The sequence below is a fragment of the Merops nubicus genome, unplaced genomic scaffold (assembly GCF_000691845.1).
Source record: "Merops nubicus isolate BGI_N331 unplaced genomic scaffold, ASM69184v1 scaffold12270, whole genome shotgun sequence".
Classification (NCBI taxonomy): domain Eukaryota; kingdom Metazoa; phylum Chordata; class Aves; order Coraciiformes; family Meropidae; genus Merops; species Merops nubicus.
Window position 1 is genome coordinate 248,539 of NW_008583625.1, and position 19,301 is coordinate 267,839.

General features: G+C 36.4%; 1 protein-coding gene across 1 annotated transcript in view; it reads right to left on the reverse strand.

Moving 5' to 3' along the window:
• LOC103774139 (protein sidekick-1-like) overlaps nt 1-15,982 on the reverse strand; it is a gene marked incomplete at both ends in the record, with an annotated part of 264,514 nt that extends 248,532 nt beyond the window's left edge. Inside the window, one exon of the mRNA XM_008941529.1 lies at nt 15,893-15,982. Coding sequence (XP_008939777.1) covers nt 15,893-15,982 — 90 coding nt within the window. The remainder of the gene's footprint in view (nt 1-15,892) is intronic.
• Nucleotides 15,983-19,301: the final 3,319 nt, after the last annotated feature.

The window sequence follows — 19,301 nt, forward strand, 5'->3', positions numbered from 1 at the left end:
ATTTCTCTAAAATAAAGAAACGTGTTAATGAAAGTAACAACTGCTAAGAAAGAAGAAACATGCAAAATTCAAATCACTGCACTGTTTCTGTTCAAGATAAAATGCCTTTTGTTTCTTATTTCTAGCATTACCGCTTAAGCAAATATCTAAAGAACAACTGCAAAAATCCCTCAGGATATTAAGAAATCAACTGAGCAGATGATTAACCTCACTATGCATTTAATATAAACAATTAAGAAAAAATATACAGTGCTTCATAAGAATCAATTAAAATTGTCTTTTTGTAGTATAATGTGAATCTAACAAACTAATTCTAATGACAGATCTACTATTACCCTCTGAATGGATCTTATTCCTCACTACCTCACACAGATTGCACTAACATGGATCCTTAGGAGGTTCACCCATGGTGTTTACCCACATTTCCACGCAGGAGTTCCATGGCAGCATTTATGCAACACTCGTGTCATGATTTTCTACATATCTCAAACTTATCAAGCCAATGGCAATTGTACTGCATTAATGGCCTGGTCACACACAGCAATTCTTAATCAATTCTGCATGTGCCGTGAAGCTGAACTGAGTGTGGACAACTGCCAAGAACTTTTTTTTTTGTGACAAAAACATAATTTTCAAATGGAACAAGAGACTGATGCAGTACAACCAAGCATGTAGAATGGTAGAATGAGTCCATGCCCTTCACACGGGGCCTACAAAACAAATGACATTGAGATTATCCTCAAGAAGCTACTAGCTTTCCCTGCATTGCACATATTATTATATGTTTACTCCTGAACTGAAATAATTTTCAAGTCTTCCGTTTTTTTATATAAGTCTTTTCCCCAAAGTGTCTTCTCACAACACACATGCCTGTGATTTATTCTAAAGCTCTATCATGATGAAAGGTGACCTTAAACCTTCAAGATCAGCACAACAAGCACTGCAGGCATATTAGCCCGCGTCATAAGAGCACTTCCAGCTTCCTCTCCCCACCAGCCTTTTTGCTGTTCCCATGTATTGTGAAGGGTTCTGCACCAAGTTTTTCACTGAAATGCTAAAATTACTTTTAAAACATTTATGTAATACCTGAATTATGAGCAGGAGTACTTTTTCTAGCATCATTTAAACTGATAAATGGGAGGATACAGCTCTACAGGATCCTTGCCTTACCTCCGTGAAACTCCATACTATGGGCTTCAAATGAAGGCGAAGCAAAGTGCTTACTAAGAATACCTGGGACTCTTAGACTATTTTGTATACAGGCCAAAACATACTCAATGAACTTGCAGTTCTTTACATCAATGCTAATTTTTTAAAAATACTCTGTTATAACAGGTTTAAATAAAACTTCCTAAGCTTACCTCAAGAACTTAAAAACGGTGGTTCCTTCCTTTCCCCACACAAGCTTTAAAGATCAACAAAGAGATAATGCTCTTGATGAAACTCAACCATATAAATAGCTTACATGGCTTCTGTAAACTCTTGTCTTCAGATAAAACACAAAACTTTGGCAGTCTGAGTAGAATCCAGCCAGACTTATGTCTGTGAGCTTAACCAGAGGGCCAGCTCTCCTCTCTGGCTACACTATTAAACAAGAATTGTCCAGGGACCACAGCCCTGAAGGAAGGTGACACAGGCTGGTTCATCTCCTCACTGCACTGACAACACATTTCTAGAGCAGAAGGGTTCTGTTACATAGTACTGGGCTCTTAATCTCCCTGGGCTTACTATAGATGCTTTAAAAACGTAATTTTCTGTCTATTTTTCTGGTCAAAGTGTGTGAAATCGTTGCAGAGTATTGCTTTTAGGACTTGGAACACAATTTACTTCTTTGCTTGCCTAAGGTTTGAAATAAAGACAAGATGTGAGGGTTTTCTGACTGCTGTATTGCACTTTACTGTGTTGTGTTAGTGATTCAGGAAAAACCAAGCCTGGCACAAGGTGGGGAGGACATCAGGATGAAAAGATTTAAACAAAAACTCTACTTGTAAGCGTCACTAGGGAAATCTGAAAAACTGTGTACAATGATTCAGAATTAATCGCAGAACTACTATTTATAACACATCACTTTCATCATAGATGTACTCCTACATTTCAGAACAGACAATCAAAGTAAACATCATGCTTCACAGTTAATTTTAATGACAAGATTAACCTCATTGCTGGAATAGCACTCAACCTCAAGCATGATCCACAAAGCACAAACCTCTAGAGCTGCTAGGAAGACTGAAAAATTTAGGTATCATTTCAGTCAGTTTTGAAGGGAAATTTCTTCATGTATCTAGCACTCAGTACTCCTGTTCCAAAACATTTCTGGTAGCCCAAATAAAAAAAAAAAAATAACATTCACTGTCTTCAGAGGTATTTCACAGAATTCACACTGGTTGTGCACTATACAGCACTGAGAAACTAGCAGGGCCTCCCCAGTTGAAAGGTTTTTACCAAGACTAACCAATGTTTAGAGCCAAATGAACCTGTACCATATGCACAGTTGACTTTGTTGTTCACTTTTTAATATTGCACATTAACATCAGTTCTGCCAGACAGTTTGCATCCTTGTTCATATGCCAGCAAAGTAAAAAAAGAAATTAAAGCAGATGCTTAATGAGCATTCTCAAGTTCAGCAAGGACATCACTGATATTTATTTTACCTTCCAATTACTGTTGCATAGCTGTAGCTGCCTCAGGGTGTGTAGCACTTTCTTTGACAGACTCAATACTGTGTGCTTCAGAGGTGTGACAGGCAAGAAAGTTGCCTTGGACTATCCTGAAGTTTCAAGAAACTAACACGACAACGAGTAGAATCTTAGAGATTCTACTTTTCATCTGGTTCTGGAGACTGCTAGTTTAAAATGGAACGTGTACATACAGGTAGTGTGCCCCTCTGCTTCCCCCAGCTGCTGGATTCTCATCGTGTGTTTGCTCTAGGCCACCCATGCCCTTCCAAGTCACTGCTTTCCAGTAATCACATGCCTTAAGCCCTGTGTCATCTGTCCTCCTCCTCTCCACATTCCAGTCAACAGTCCACAAACCAACTTCTTCATAGCCCAATAAGACTCAAGCAGTCACACAGCTTCTTCTCCCAAAAAGAAGTGATAGCACTTAGGCCATGACATCACATTTCAACTAAGAACTCAAGCTGCAAGAGAGAGAGACAGCAAGTGTGAGAGAACAAGAGCCCACCAGAGAACGTGCATGGAAGAGCAAGAGCACACCAAAGTGCACAAGAAATCTCAGGAAAGAAAAAATTATAGCTAGATAAGGAAACAACTGGATATAATTATCTCAACTGATATTGGACAGCTGATCTTTTAGTGGGTTCACACCATCTTAACCAAGGTTGGTCAAATAGGTACAGAAAAAAAACAACAACCAAACAGCTTAAACAATTCCCAAACAAAGTAAACAGCAATCAAGACAGCAAGAAAAAGCACAGGAGAGAAGAACATTGTCTCTTCCAGTTTGATGTGTGCCTTCTGCATTCTAACAGTGAGCTCAGTCTTGACAGAAAGGATGTCACAGACTTCAGCCAGGACAGCACTCCCCCTTGGGCAGGGAGCAAGGGGAAGAGACACCATCAGCTTTCACTATCTTATTTCTACCTAAGAACTAATAATCTCCTTCTGATAACATATCCCATGGCTCATCCTCCTCAATATAATACAAGAATTTGAATTACTATCTCCCAGGGGACTGAGCTTGATTTAACATCTTGTGCTCTGTGCTTGTGGCAGGTGCTGGGGCCACTATAAACTGAAGGAAAATCAGTTGTTGCCTTGACCACCAGTACAACAGAGCAAGGGAGAGATCTAGAAAAATACTGTTGAGAAAGTGGGATGACAGGCTGCTATTGAGTGAACTCCGAGTTGATGGCTCACACTTTTTTCCCTTTGATTAACTTCTTTCATTTATGTTGAAAAACAAAAAATGCGTTTTGCTAAATTATTCTGATTATTACAATCCCATTATTGCTGAGTCAGTTGTCAGCTCACAGTCCTTCTCAGATAAGTACAAATAAATCAGGAATACATAAAATAAATCAAAGGAAGCATATAATAGCATGGGAGTAGAATTTACTGTTCTCCCCTAGGAAAATTCTCTACTGTGATTTTAGTCAGGCTACAGAATAAAGGAATTCAGGAGGTTTTTCCATGATATTCTGTTTTAAAATTGCTCCAACAACGTAAACTATGATAATCTGAGTTCTTGAAAACTTGAAGCAACATTGCTAAGTTTGTTTGTAAATGCTATAGCAGATTTGACAGTAGTTTGGTTTTCTAGTTACTTCCTTTTACACATTAAACAAACCATCTTACTGTTTTAGGAGTTCAGCTGGAACGTCATCTTGCCACATCAACATGCATTTCAAAACATAGATAAGTAAAAATTATTCAACCCTTGGATCATACACATCTCAGCTTGCTTGCTTAAAACTCTTTTTGAAGCTTACGCATCTTTTGCTCAACTTCTGGGAAGCATTCCTCTAGTCTGCTGGGTAAGAGGACACAGCAAGCCATTAGGGAGAGCAGGGGAAACAAGATGAGACAAAGGCAGGCAAAAGAAATCCCCAACATAAAAAGCACAGAAAAAAAACAAACCCACAAGCAACTACAAACCTTTACCTCTCAACATGCTTAAAATGTCACTCAACTCCTGAAACCCCAAAGAGTATATTGCAGTTTTCAGTCTTGGTGTAGGAAACTCTACGTGGCATCCTGGAAAAAGCAATCCAGAGTTCATGGCATCCAGGAACAAGCAAGAGAAAAGCACAGGCTAAGCAGAAACTCATGTCATTTCTGAAAGGAACAGGAACAGCTAAGAACCACTGGTCTAGTAAACATGTCAGATATTTATTTCAGGAAAATATCAAGCTTAAGAATGAGAATTTTGATTGCATATTTTAATATGTCATTGTGTGTTTCTCAATGAACATGCTCAAACATTATTATATACCACTTTATTGATACAAAGGAAACTCTCAAGACCTGATATTTCACACAGAAAAAGACAAAAAACCCACATAATAGTTCAATTAAATTAAGCTCCATATATATGTTTTGATGGGTTTCTAATGACAGGTTCTAAGTGGTGATAACAAACCCCTGAAATTGGCAGATAATTCATTTGCACCAACTTAGCTCACCTCAGCTCATTTAAAGTTAACATCTGTTAACTTTAAAATCTATAAAAAGCAAAGCCTGTGGAGAACATACCGCTGTCATAACAGCTTAGACCAAAGGTCAGGCTGCTCTCAGACCGTGCCGCTCTGTGACGCTTTTTGTGAGCAAGGGCTACAGCTCACAACTCCCACAAATGTCTGCATGCCTGGCTGCCACCACCAGCATTATTATTTTATCTTGAACAACTTATTCACTCGTTATACCAACCACTGCTCTATGTGGAAGATGAATAACAGTAGGACTAAAGGATAAAGCAATTCCTTTTTCACTTCACTGTCACCCACAGCCTAAAACTGTGCAAGTCATAACTGCCTCCAATGTCACCACATTTCTTCCTCATAATTCATAAAGACATTAAATAATGCCCTGAGTCTGTTAGATTAATTGTGTATTTCCAGAATGCATACACATTCCTAAAAGGTGAGGGTGGTTTTTGTCCTTTCTAACATGGTAACACATATTCTCATGAATCACTGCTAAACCTCAAATGAGATCAACTGTAGTAATGATAGTCTTATACCAATATATAAAATACAGACTTAACCAAGCCTATATTGCTATTTTATATTACCTTATGATCAAAGCAAGTGAGAGCCACCCGAATTTAACCATCTATTCTTAGGTATAGCCTAATGAATTCAACATGCAGGGCCAATAGTCTGACAGTCAGTAATACTCAAGAAACAGCAAGTAACCCACATGTACCACAGTGTGTGAAACACTCAAATGTAAAATTTCTTATGCTTTCAATACTGTGGTTCTTCTACTTGATCAGAAATGGGAAAAAATATTTATTCACTAACCATTTTGATTTAAATAAATTATATTTAATGGTGCACTACCTCACCTGAGCTCATCTTGAGACACACACTTCAAATTCACTCGAATTTTTCCTTCAAACATTGTAGCCAGAAAGATTCCTCTGTAAGGAATCAACGGCTTCCCAAAGATCAATGAACTCTGCAACAAGCTTTTGATTTGGAGATATTTACCTACTTATTAAGAAACAAAAAATACAAAGCACTGATCAACAGTAGAATACAAAATACCCAAAGCCAACTTATTCATCACAGAAATAATGCAAGTTTCTTAATGCAAATTTTTTCTCAGAAAAAAAAAAGCCTTACACAGGATTTGTTTCAACACCAATAAAACTAATAGGAACTAAAATCCGTAACATCTAGGGTTAGTTTTTACATTCTCCTTGTAAACTGGAACTGTGATATTCACATCTCACTTCCTAGGAAAAGGGCCAGATCTTAAAACCTGTCAAAAACATCCTGAAGACACATTTCTGACTTGAACCAAACCAAACCCTCCCAGCCCTAAGACCTGTGTATCTCCACTGAGGCAATCCCAGTGAACTAGATACTGGACTAAATATATTACATGTGATCTCTCTGCTTCCTTCTTTTGTTTATAAAAATCAAATAACGCTTTTTTTTTTCTCCTGCTCTTACTGCAGGTTATGGTGAAAAAAGGGGGGCGCCCCCCGCCCAGCAGCTAAGCACCCACACAGCCACTTGCTCATTCTGCCCACAAACAGAACCAGGAAGAGAATGAAGCAAAAGTGAGAAAACTCCCAGGTACAGACAAAGGCAGTTTAACAAGTGAAGGAAATGGGGAAAGATAACAAACAAGTGATGGGAAGACAACCACCCACCACCTTCCACAAGCAGACTGAGGTGTGTGTCCCCCACCTGCCTCCATCTCTAAGCAACAACTATCTGGGAAGAAAAAAAAGTCTTGGATTATATATACTAAATATATATATATAAAAAAATTTGTTTAGGTTGTAGGGGTTCTTGTTGAACTCAACATTTTATGGGATGGAGTGTCCCTCTGGTCACTTCGGGTCAGCTGTCCCAGCTGCAGCCCCAGCCCACAGAGTAAGAGGAAGCCTTGACAATGGTGAGCACAGCTCAGCAACAGCCAAAACACTGCTGGGTTATGAACAGCATTTTAATAACAAATTCAAACCCCAGCACCATATGGGCTACTATGAAGAAATTCAACTCCATCCCACTACACAAAAGAATGGGGCATAATTATTAATATATAATACTAAAGAATAGATCTGTTTAAAACCCTCTTCCCATCTGCCTTCTCTATACAAAGCTATTTGCTGTGAATTCCACTTAGCACAGCCAAATTCTGTGAGGTTTCCTTAAATCTGAAAAGAAAAATTCTTAGTTTTAAGTAAAATGTTCTATGATCTTAGTACAAAACTCCAAGGCTAAAAATGCTTTAAAAAATCAGTAATTCTTTCTGTTACCCCTCCCGTTTTACTCTTCCTAGCAATGTTGATTACAAATACTAATTTATTTCTGTCTCTCAAAGAACAGCAATAAAATTCTTTCTCATCACCAGAGTAGCCACAAATTTAACATTCATGCAGAAGAAATGTGGACACCACAGTATTGAGCAAGGTATATCATATTTATGCTAAGCCATTAAAAAGCATTTACTGTATTTATTTCTGCAAGCATCCTGCCTGCCTACACATTTCAAAAGTTTATGCTCCTGTATGCAGGAAATATATGTAAATAGAGTATCCACTGTAAAATACTCATTTTATGCATTTCTCATCTTTTTCTTGGTTGAAGGAAGAGAGAGGAACTGCAGATTCTATCAACAGATTGAGACAGAAATTATATACCCTAGGTTACCCTGAGGAATTAGCATCCCTGGGTTATCATATTCCAAAGCAAAACCTATTACACTTATTCTGCATATATTATGAAAGTTTTAAATCCCATCTGACACAAATTCAATTAAGCACATCCTTAGAAGACAATTGTACAGGTAACGGAACAACTCATACGGATGTTTAAAACTTAATTAAGGGACACAGGTAAATTGTATTAGGATTTATTCAACTAACTCAGCATTAAAACAATTCAAATACACTCCTTAACACCAGTCACGTTAGCTAACTGAATCAATGCTTTCTGAAAGGCAATGTTGGGAAGCATTAATTTTTCACAGTTCCTTCAGGATTTCCTTGCATGCAGTGTAAATGGTCTCATTCTGCAGCCATCTCACCACAAAGACAGGGAGGCCACCATCAAAGAGGTGTTATACAGACACAGATCCATACCCTATCAGCTGCACTTTCATACCTGTGTGTCCTCACAGCCACTGCCTCTACAAACACAGCACGCTTCTTCCAGAATAAACCCACAGCACCTATTTATAATTTTATATGCCAGGTGGGCTAGCAGTTGAGAATGTGGCTCTTTGGGAAGTAGCTCAAATGCCTTGGAGCCAGAAGTTCTTCTCCATACAAACAGGAACACAAAGAACATCTTTTTGCAGCTGCCATGAAAAAGGCTTACAGGTTCCTCAGTAGAGGGGTCACCTGGCTCATCTGAAGGCTGAAGGACAGTGCTGTCTCCAGGTTCCAGAACTGCACCACATCTAACACATCTAACAGCAGGGCACAGATAGGAACAACCACACTACCCACAGAAATTCCAGAAAGGATGATAGAAGTGCTTAGGTCACAACTACACTCCATTCTGTCTACTGTCCAAAGCAGAAAGTCAGGCAGATAATCCAAAAAACAACCAACCAAAACCACACAAAACCCCCTCATTTTAGCTTTGAGAAAAACATGTTTTACAACATAAGCCTTTCAAGTAGAGTTGTATAAAAGTTCCTCTGAAACACAACCAGTAATTTCCCACTAACACTGAAGAAAAAACCATGCTCTTGAAAAATCTCTGCCTGTTTAAAAACCCCATAGTTATGTCTTACTGAACAATATAATTTAATTGATTTCATATATGCTGTGGGTTTAGATACACTTTAAAAAGAGTTATATTATCTTTAACTGGTATATAGTAGCCATCAACCCAACTACCTTAATATCTTATGGATTGGATCCTTTATGGCTTTATGCCAATCATTTACAAAACCCTTATCAGTGGCTGGCTACTTTGAGAGTACTGTTGAAGTTTATCATGAAATATTCTATCACTTCAAAATGGTCACTGGTATATATTTAAACATTTATGAATACACTTCACTGGCATCCAGTTTAGGATACTTCATTTTAGAAGAAATTTCATCAGAGATCTTAAATTGGAAGCACTGGTCAGGTAATAGGGTTTCTTTCTTTTCCTCTGCCCATTCATTATGAATAATATCTTTTATCAGTATACAATGCATCAATAATTCTTTTTACCAGCTCTCAGAAGTACCATATATCTGGTTTGTGGTTAAATGGGACTGAACAAATACACTAGAAAAGACTGATGAGAAAATGAATTGAATGATTAAGGTTAATTTATAACCATTTTTATTGTCAGCAAAATATATTTTAAAATTATTAGTAGTAAAACACACTAAAACATTTTTCTAAGCTAATTTAGCAGTCAATCAGAGCAAAAACCAATTCGTTATGAAGTACTATAATCACTTCTCAGATTCTGAGTTCAGATCTCAGGAACAGCTTCAGTATACACACTCACAGTGTTTCAAAACATATCTTTTCTTTATGAACTGTATAATTTCAGCCACCTTGCCAAGTAGCAGAACACCATTTTCAAATTAGAAAAGTGCATTTTGAAGAGGAAAGTGCCACAACTTAAAAAGTTCTGTATCTTCTCTCAGCACACAAAATCTGTAAAATTATTTTTACCCTATATAACATATTGCTTACAGAAACTGTGTCCTGGCAGAAAGCTCTGCCAGCCTGGGAGCTTGGTCTTTACATAAAGGATGTTTATTGTCACAAAGGCAGTTATTGTGATTGCTGAAATTCACATTTCCTCCTTCCTGTTGGTTATTGTGAACAACAAGAACACTTGTGACATTATCTGCTTAATTTGAGTTTTCAGTCAAATTCATTCAATAACTCTTAAAAGAAAACAAAGTTCTAATGGCTTTGTCTTTAAAATTTGTTAATACACTACTTTCTAAAGATTTTTTTTTTTTTCCTGCTTTAGCTATTTATTTTGCCATTCCTGGAAGTAAAATGAGTTTATTCTGTGATTTTTTTTTCAAGGTTCAAAGGCAATATATAGATTGTTTGTAATGCTTTACACAAGAAATGTAATTTTTCTTGACTGTAGGTGTACCATAGACCTTTTTATCTTTCCAAACAGAAATTTCACACTTGCAAACTCTAAAATCAATTGATTAAAGCAACATAATCACAGCCATGGGCAACATTCACTGACATGCAGTTTGAAGAGAGAAATTACTTTCAGTTGTCTTATATCAAAATATTTATAAATACTGTTTTTAAACAAAACCTACATCTCCAGCATTGATACAACCTTTCCTTAGAAGTTAAAATGAAATCAAGTTTTTAATGTAGTTCTTAAGCAATCACACCAATAATGATAACAGATGCATCCTTTATCAAGGCAGAAAAGACATCCTGCTGTGTCTATTCATCAAGAATAAAAGGCTATTATGACATAGCTTAAACCTGGTTACTCTGGATTAGGCTAGTGGAAACTGAAAAATGTCTCATCTTCTGATACAGCCAGAGCCCTTTTTGGTATGGGATCATTTAATAAACAGAGGTTTCTCTCAAAGTACAGGAGAAGGTTCTCCAGATGCTGTCCAAAAATTCATTTGATATTTATCTTTTTGAAAAGAAAAAACCAGCAATTCCCCTTCAGCAGTGATGGGTGTATTTGCCACCAAAGGAAGTGAGAGGAGTAGGGGAAGACTAAATGTATTCAAAACCTGAACATAATTTTGTTCAGTCTTTTTGGTTCCACTTAGTAAGAACTCTTATTGATAGCACAGAAAGCAGAATGTCCCTTGAAAAACTACAGGATAGAGTTAATTACTGAAAATGGAAAACGTCCGGTTGTTTATTGATTATACCATTGTATTTAAGAATACCCTTACATATAAAGTACCAGCCTGGGAAAGTGATATTGATTTTACCTTGATAATTACAACCTGAATAGTCCCTTTGTAATACAAAGCTTTATTCAGTATAATAGCTACCATGAAGTTCTTTGGGCCATACAGTACAATCAATTACCACCCATGATCTCTTAGAGCAGCCAAACAATAACATGGACACTAGAACAATTTTGGTGGGATTTTTTTTTTTTTTTGCTCTTGTTATTGGCGTTTTTGGGTTGGGTGTTGAGGTTTAGGGAATGGAGCTGGGGAGGGATTGAGGTGGTGTGAATTTCTAGTGACAATTCTTATTTGTTTTAATAACTCAAAGTACGAATGGTGAAAAAAAAAAAAATACAGAAAGTGCCAAAACAGTGTTCATTTTCTTCACCATGGCAGAGCACAATTACATATTCCAATCCTCCCACCTGCATTCAGTAAATAATCAGCTTCAAGTGTGCGAGAGACTCCCAAATTCTTTTGAGATTAAAAGGTACAATTAACATATTAAATATTTAGTACTTCTTAATTTCCCAGTAGCCCGCACTACATTGGCTTTAAATAATACTGCACTCAGTGTAGTGGTTTAGGTGTACAAGAACAAGAGAAATACAGATACAAATGTAGGTAAACAAACACGTAATTTTATCAATATTTACTCCTATTACAAAGTAGTTTTTTCTGAAAAAAAAATGTTAGTAATTAATTAGAATGTACTAGAAAAGAATGTTTGATAACTCAGCTAAACTCTACCTTATCATCATTTGCTTTATGATTACCTGTAATTAGAGATCATTTTTGATCAATTTAAGTAAACCTGCAGCCACTTAATGAAAACCAGTCTGGGAACATTTCTCCATCTCCAGTTCTCAGCAGGATCTCAATCTCCAGTTCGCAGCAGGAAAGGTCAGCAGGCCATTAGAATACTAAATTTGAATGGCTATAAACTAGTATTCAGAATAAAAAAAGAATATTTTATTTTTTACCTAGCATACCGACAATGGAATGTAAATATACTCAGCATATTAATTCTCATTTAAAATTGAAAATAAGTTTAAAATAATGTATTCCAAGATAAGCTTTTCCAGTATAGGATGGATGCACAGGTCCAAATAATTGTTTCTTGGGTACTATTTGGCAGAGTTCAGACAAGGTCAGTTACCATAAATCTTTTTGGCAATCAACTAGGAGTTTTTTCATGCAAGAATGTATGTCTGTGTTAAATATTAATACTCTTTATACAATATAGTTAGTGTACAATGCCTTGTAAAAACAAAATGCTGACATATTTGCTCAAAAAAAAAGTGACCTTAAGCTAAAATGTGGGGTTTTCCCCCCTTGTCCTTAAATCACTTTACTCCTCTAATAGGGAAACACAATGCTGTAGAAATAAAGAAAGCAAAGATAACCACTAGAGCATTTGTCCCATGCTGGTCTGTTCCACTACACTAGAGAGAAATCTAGCTGCATTTTTGAAAGCACACATTGTAGTCATTCTCCTGAAAATCACATCAAGCAAAGAACTGAAGCTTTGTCACTCCTCAAAAGCCTAGTCTATACATTGTTAAAATTGAAACTTTAAATCTTTTTAAAAAGGCAATATCATGAAATCTGTCACTTGCTGTCACCGTAGCAGTAATTTTAACTTTTACCAGAATATTGTTGGCACCCTGAGTTCTACCCCCAGGAAAAATAAATACAGTTTGTGACAGAAACTAATATTTCTAAGTCAAAACCATTTTTCCAAGGTAGTTGCATGAAGTAGTATCAGTACGTTCTGTTTCATAATATACATCATTTGCTAAGGATCAAATTAGAATGGCATATGAAGTTTCTCACAGCTTTTAAATTTGTTCATTATATTGACTATTTCCCTGACTTATGTACTAAGATGAAATCCTGGTGATGGTGACTTAGAGATCTTTAGCTGTTCTACAGGAAAATCTCTCAGCTCTAATGGTCCTCATCAATATTCTCTGCAAATAAGCATTTACAGTTAGAAAGGGGAAACTATGAATCTAACAAATAAGAAATGCTCACCAAATATTTGGTAGAAAAGTGGCACAAGTCTTCACCTCCAGTTTACTTCACAAATGCTAGAGAGTCCTTCAAGAGGAGATCTGAACATTGATTTCATGCTACCAACAGAATCAAAAGCTACCTGGAGAAGAATTTACATTTCCAAGGTCTTTGTAACTTCTAATATATTAGATTACTTTTAAAATTACTAGGAAACCTGCATTCAATGAACCTTTTTAACTTGAATTAGTACTTTTTAAAAATCACACAGCCAAGTTCAGAAAAAAAACCACGGTAAGTAGTGCTCCAGAGTTGTGCTGGTACTGACTACATGCCCAGTTAACTAGAAACAAGCCAGAATTTGTAACCTGTGCTTCAGCTATTTCACTGCTGTCAAGAACCCAGCCAGGATTTTCAAAATTTGTGCCCAGACTCAAGAAACCTTATTAAAAATATACCTCCAGTCCTCCAAATACTCTTAGAAGTATTTTGATTACCTGAGAGTGATCATCTTGAAGTATGTACATAAGATGATACACAAAATGCAAAAGCAGTGAAGTCTGTGATTCAGCACTTGAGGCAAGGTAAATTATTAGTGTGCAGCATCTTTAAAAATCCAGTCACTTACTCAGGCAACTTCAGTGTTAAATTTAAATAGGCATGTATTTATATGAACATTATCATTTCTCTCCACAATGTTTGCTTCTAAGATGCTGCACAGTCAAAATTTTAAGTGTTACTCCTGTTACACTTGCTATAACAGCCTGTATTTTACGAAAAAAAGCTGTCTTTTGTGTTTCCATGTGTTCCCAAATTATTCCAGAAAAGGTGAGACAGCACCCCTCTAAGAAGGTAGATCAACCAAACTTCTTATCTCCTAAAATGATTACTCTTTATGAAAAAAAAAAAAGTGATCTTATTGGATCAGCAGGTAAGAACAAAACCAAAACTCATAGATAGATACCACATCTTCAAGGCAGAACATCTCTGTCTTTCTTTTCAGCTTTCAATTGAGGATTTTTTACCATTTAAAAAACTATAAGACAAACCTAGCAGGTGTTCTGACAAGGCAGACACAGAAGCAAGCTCACTCAGTGCTTAGTTATTCAAAGTCCAGTACCATGTCCAGTGGGGTGACAAAACCTTTGAAGGCATCAGGCTGTGGAGTAAGCCCATAGGCTACCAGCCTCCCTACTGCTGCAACAGCAGTGCAGATGAGTCTCCTTTTAGCAGTGATCTTACACACATCAGTTGTCACACATTAAACAAAACAGCTGATTTTGCTTCCACAGTTTAAATGATGAGAATTATTTCAGTACTGTGTATCCTTGCCTTTGGAGATTATCACTTTCTTTTCCCTCCGTTAGTTACATATTGAAACATCCTCTTGTTGTTAGGGGTGTATAGAGAGAAGTTAAAACACATTCCATTATATATTAGAAACTACAAAACTCTTCAAGAAAAGTCAGTCTCCGAACCTATATTCAGCTAATAATATTTAAGAATAATTCCTGAGAACCTGATAACTTGATTGAAGGGATTCATTTTCACTGTTCCTTATCTTAGCTTTAACTATAAAAGAACATGTCATATTATGACAAGAACAGCTCTCACACCTTGAAGCTTCTATAATTCTTCTTTGAATTGCTGTATTTCTTTAATATGTCCTACCTTATAAGCCTGAGGCAATACAGTATTAAACTACCATCTTAAAAGTTTGGATTTGCCCTGTGTATTGTACCCTGTGTCTGCACTAATGTGAACCTTTTACTGAAGAAATCACATGTTGTATGGGATACAATCATCTTATAGAGCTGTATCAAGCATCAGTATTCTGGACATAGTAATGATAGACAATATCTATACTGGAAACTTGAAAAGAAAAATAAAGTGACAGAGAAGATGGACTGAGAAGATAGATAATAGAAGTGCTATGTTGATCTCCCTTCAACTCCTTACAACCCTATTAAAAACACAGATCTATATTAAAAATGTCAGTTGGGCTGTAGCTTACTCTACCAATGTTAGGCTCACGTCTGAAGAGTCTAGGAGATAGAGTTTACCAGCTGCTGCCATGGGCTTCAAGTTTGCAGAGTTTTATGAGACAGACTCAGCTGGTGCACAGAACTTAGTCTTGTTATTTGAATGCATCACAGTACACTGTAATCTGTCTGTTTTCCAATGTATTAGATTAACACTTATCTCTTTAAGCACACAGCTTATCTGTCAAAAAAATCCTCTACAGTGTCTGGAGCTATGTCTCCAAACAGAGTGTCCTAGTTCCACACAGACTGTTATTTAGTGTCCCAATTTTCTTCACTTTGATAAAGAAGAAAACTGTTCAGTTCTGACAACTTGATTAACAACAATCAGCATTATTTTCAGAAAAACAGATCAGCTAGTCCCTGAAAAACTGCAAAACTATCCTCATCTATTTTTGACAATGCAGAAATATAAATCAATTCCAAATATGAATGGCAGTAGTAAAATAAAAGCAGAATTCAAGTAGGGTTACTAGTGTAAGGACTGCACCTGCTAGCAATGTTTTCATCTGCCAAATGTGTGAGTTGACCCCAGAACCATACTTTGAAAGAGGAAGTATTTTCTAAAGATTCTAAAGCTTTCATTTCAAAATAAATCTTTCTAACCTTATAACCACAAAAATAATCTCCAAAAACTAGGTTGAAACTGTTTTACTATATTAGCAAGAGCAAAAAAAACACACATCTGTCTTTGCCTTCTATTTCTATTCTCTTCTACCACAATAGTGCGTAACACAAACCAACCCATCTCAGGAACTGTGCCTGTTCTCATCTACTTACCTATGTTTGGTTTTATTGCTGCAGCATGAATTATTAGGTCAATTTTGCCTTCTGCATTCCCACACAATTCCACTGCTTTTTCAATTAATCCTAGAACAAGACGCAAAAAATGTGCTGCTTCACAATGAAGCTGTTTCAAAGGGTGTAGTACAGTTCTCCACTCCCGGGTGTTTTTCTAGCTAGCTGATAACTGGAGTTCCTACATCCAAATCTGAATACTGAAGCCCAAAATGAATTGTATCTAAACTCCTGGATTTGTTACAGTCAATTATCTGCACACAGAAGTATGGTTACGTATCAGAATATGTATTTTTGAACACTTCAATTATGTAATATTTTATTATTAGTATTAGATTGTAATATTTTATGCTATTATTAGGTTAGGGTTGCTGTTGAAAAAGTAGAATACAATTACTAATAAACTGAGGAATAGGAAGCATATTAATTTTGTTTCTGAAATTCTATAGTTGGACTGAAATCCAGGCTACACCTATCAACTTATATTATGCCATAACCTGTGTGAAGACTAACGAATTCTTGCTTCCCATTGCATTTCTGGCTCTAGGTTGAAAGCATGAAGAATTCTATGAGAAGAAGAAAAGCAAAAACCTGCAGGTAGCATCAGACAGTAGGAGCAGACTGGAATAGACCCTAACATCTTACACCTCATGGTTCAATAGTATTGTTCTGCTGTATCATGACCAGCTGGGTAAGTCTTGACTGTATGATTACATAGATAGTGTCCTTATATGAACAGCATTTGAAGACATTACCAAAAAAAAGACATGATCAAAGGACTCCAGAAAGCACTGAATTATGATGTCCATGGATATCACTGGGAAGTAAAACCCACCCTTTTTCAGATCAATACATTGTAGATATAAAAAGCTTTGCTTAAAAGCCTCCTATATTCTGAATGCCCCTCAAATCCCTGTTTGCATTCAGAACACTACACAGATATCACTACTGTAATTTAAAGGGGTATTATTCAGGTTATCTTTTATATTATTATGATTAAATATAAATAGGTCAGTTCTACTCTGCTTCTTCGCTGACAGAAATTTTGGAAGTCAAATTTTACTTGATTATTACATAGCTGTCACATCTTCAAGCATCAAGATACTCTTTGAATATCAGTGTTATAAACAGGACTCAAAAATTCAAAGATCAAAAATGAAAAGCTAGCTTGTGAATTTGTGCTGAAAAGCTGGAATCATATGTAATCCTAAACCATAACAGAAAGAAGACAGTTCATTGTATTCCTTCATCCACACTAAAAAGTCACTAAATAACACAACCTTGTTGATAAGCCGTGATCTTAAATATAATGCTAAAGTATCCTGGGTGGGTATAAATGGAAACAACACAGCACTGGTTCTACGTTTTAAGGAAGTTATGACACCAAACTGAATACAGAGTGCACTATCCCTGCCACTAACCCCTGCTACACATTCTCCATGTCAGTGAGCACTGTAATTCAGCTATAGGTTAGATGTCACAAACAATGTCTTATTCTAGAAATTAGTTATGACATGACCAATTTGACTAAGAGTTCATATTACCTTCCTTAATTTCACGTCCTCCAAAATACTTGCAAAGAATTTTTTGTTCACCTCATTTCAGAGTAGTCATAATACATGTGAAAAGATCTTTTAGACTTTCCATGAAAGCAACTGTGAAAGAACTAGAGAACACAATATAGCTATAGCTAATTCTGCACTTAAAAAATGTAAACTATATTCATTACTAAGTGAAATCACACTGCTCCATAAAACAAGACTTAAAACTTGCACAGTATTCATAGCTTACTTCCACTAGAGTCTTTACTGAGAAATACTTGATTAACTTCTTCACATGAAAGGAAAAGTGCAGAGCCAAACCACCTCAGGTGCAATGATGCCCAAACCCTGCCATGGCCCTGCAGTGCACAACTTGTAACTCCTGCTTCAAACATAAACAGATTACCTGGTTTTACCAATAACAATTGACCAATAGTGAAACACAAGTGCTTGAGGCAAAACAAAAGTAGCTACATTAACGGTAAGAAAATTACCAAGTTGAAGCAACCCACCTTTCTACTTACAGCTGCCTTCCTTCTGCACTAACATTATAAAACATCGTGCTTGTGGGGTTCTTTTTCCACAGATGCATGTTCTAAAAAGGACAATTATTTTTTTCCAGTAATAATAATTTCTCTCGTCTAAAACCAATGCAATTAAGAAAACTAATACCACATTACTGACTTAAATGTGAAGTTTTTAGTTTAACTTCCCTTTCATTTGCTTGCAAAACTGGAGCTGAAATCTCTTGAGAGATGAACAATTTTTTTTTTTTATATGAATACTTTCAACACTGAGAATGCACAGAAATATGATCAATATAAAGTAAAAAAAAATTAATCTGGAAATCTAAAATGCCTGTGCTCAGTATGATAACTCTGAAAGTACTAGTAAGAGAACACTTTTAAGAAGAAGGGGGAAAAAAAAAGAAAAAAGAAAAATTAAAGTGGCAAAGTTAACTCTGTAACCTCCCTCAGCTGCCCTCTATACTCCAGAATTCATTGCTACTTACAAGCAACGAGTTGCAAAACCAGTTTCCATAAACAAAAGGGAAATGAGAAGCATGATGTAAACTGAACTAGGATAGAAAATAGTTGTAGGTGTGCTATCTCCAGCCTCAGTTTTGCAGTGTTAAATGATGTTGCCTGGAATTAGTAATGAGGCAAAGGTTCTACACTGCCAGTAGCATTTGTGGCAGAAGCAAACCAAGATAAGAGACTTTCTACAAAAGAAAATAAAACTCCATCAGAGAACAAATGGGCGTTGCACGCTGCCTGGGAGGCAGGCAGTTATTAAACAACTTCTCTACATTTTTATTCTTTTAAGCATAGAGACTGTCAAAACAAGCATTTTTGTGTATAAATGGAGTGACAGTGAGTTATAGCACAGTCGGACCATGAGCAGTAATTCCTTTTATCTGACTTCAGCCATCTCCATTGCACGTTTTTCCTCAAATACCAATTTCCTGAAGTCTCCTGCTTTCCAGAAGGAAAGAGGATATGAAGAGAGGACCATATGAAAGACCCGTTTTTGGGAAAAAAAAATCTTTTGCCATGAAACAGAAAGGGAAAAAATAAAGTGATGTTTCACAATATTTCTTATTTTTACTTTAAGAAATGGTCAGCATTTTCTCTGTAAGATGATCAGAAAAATCAAGTAGCAATGGAATGCAGAACCCCTGGCTCTGCAAAGCAAGAAGCATATGCTTTAGCAGAACATCTTGTAGTGGCTAGAGAGAGAAAGGATCAAAGATCATGCATCAGCATTGTCTGTTTCCTTCAGATGATGTTTTTTCACTCACTACATTGCAGATCTGAAGTACCCCATGCATTAAACTGCCAGAGGAGGCT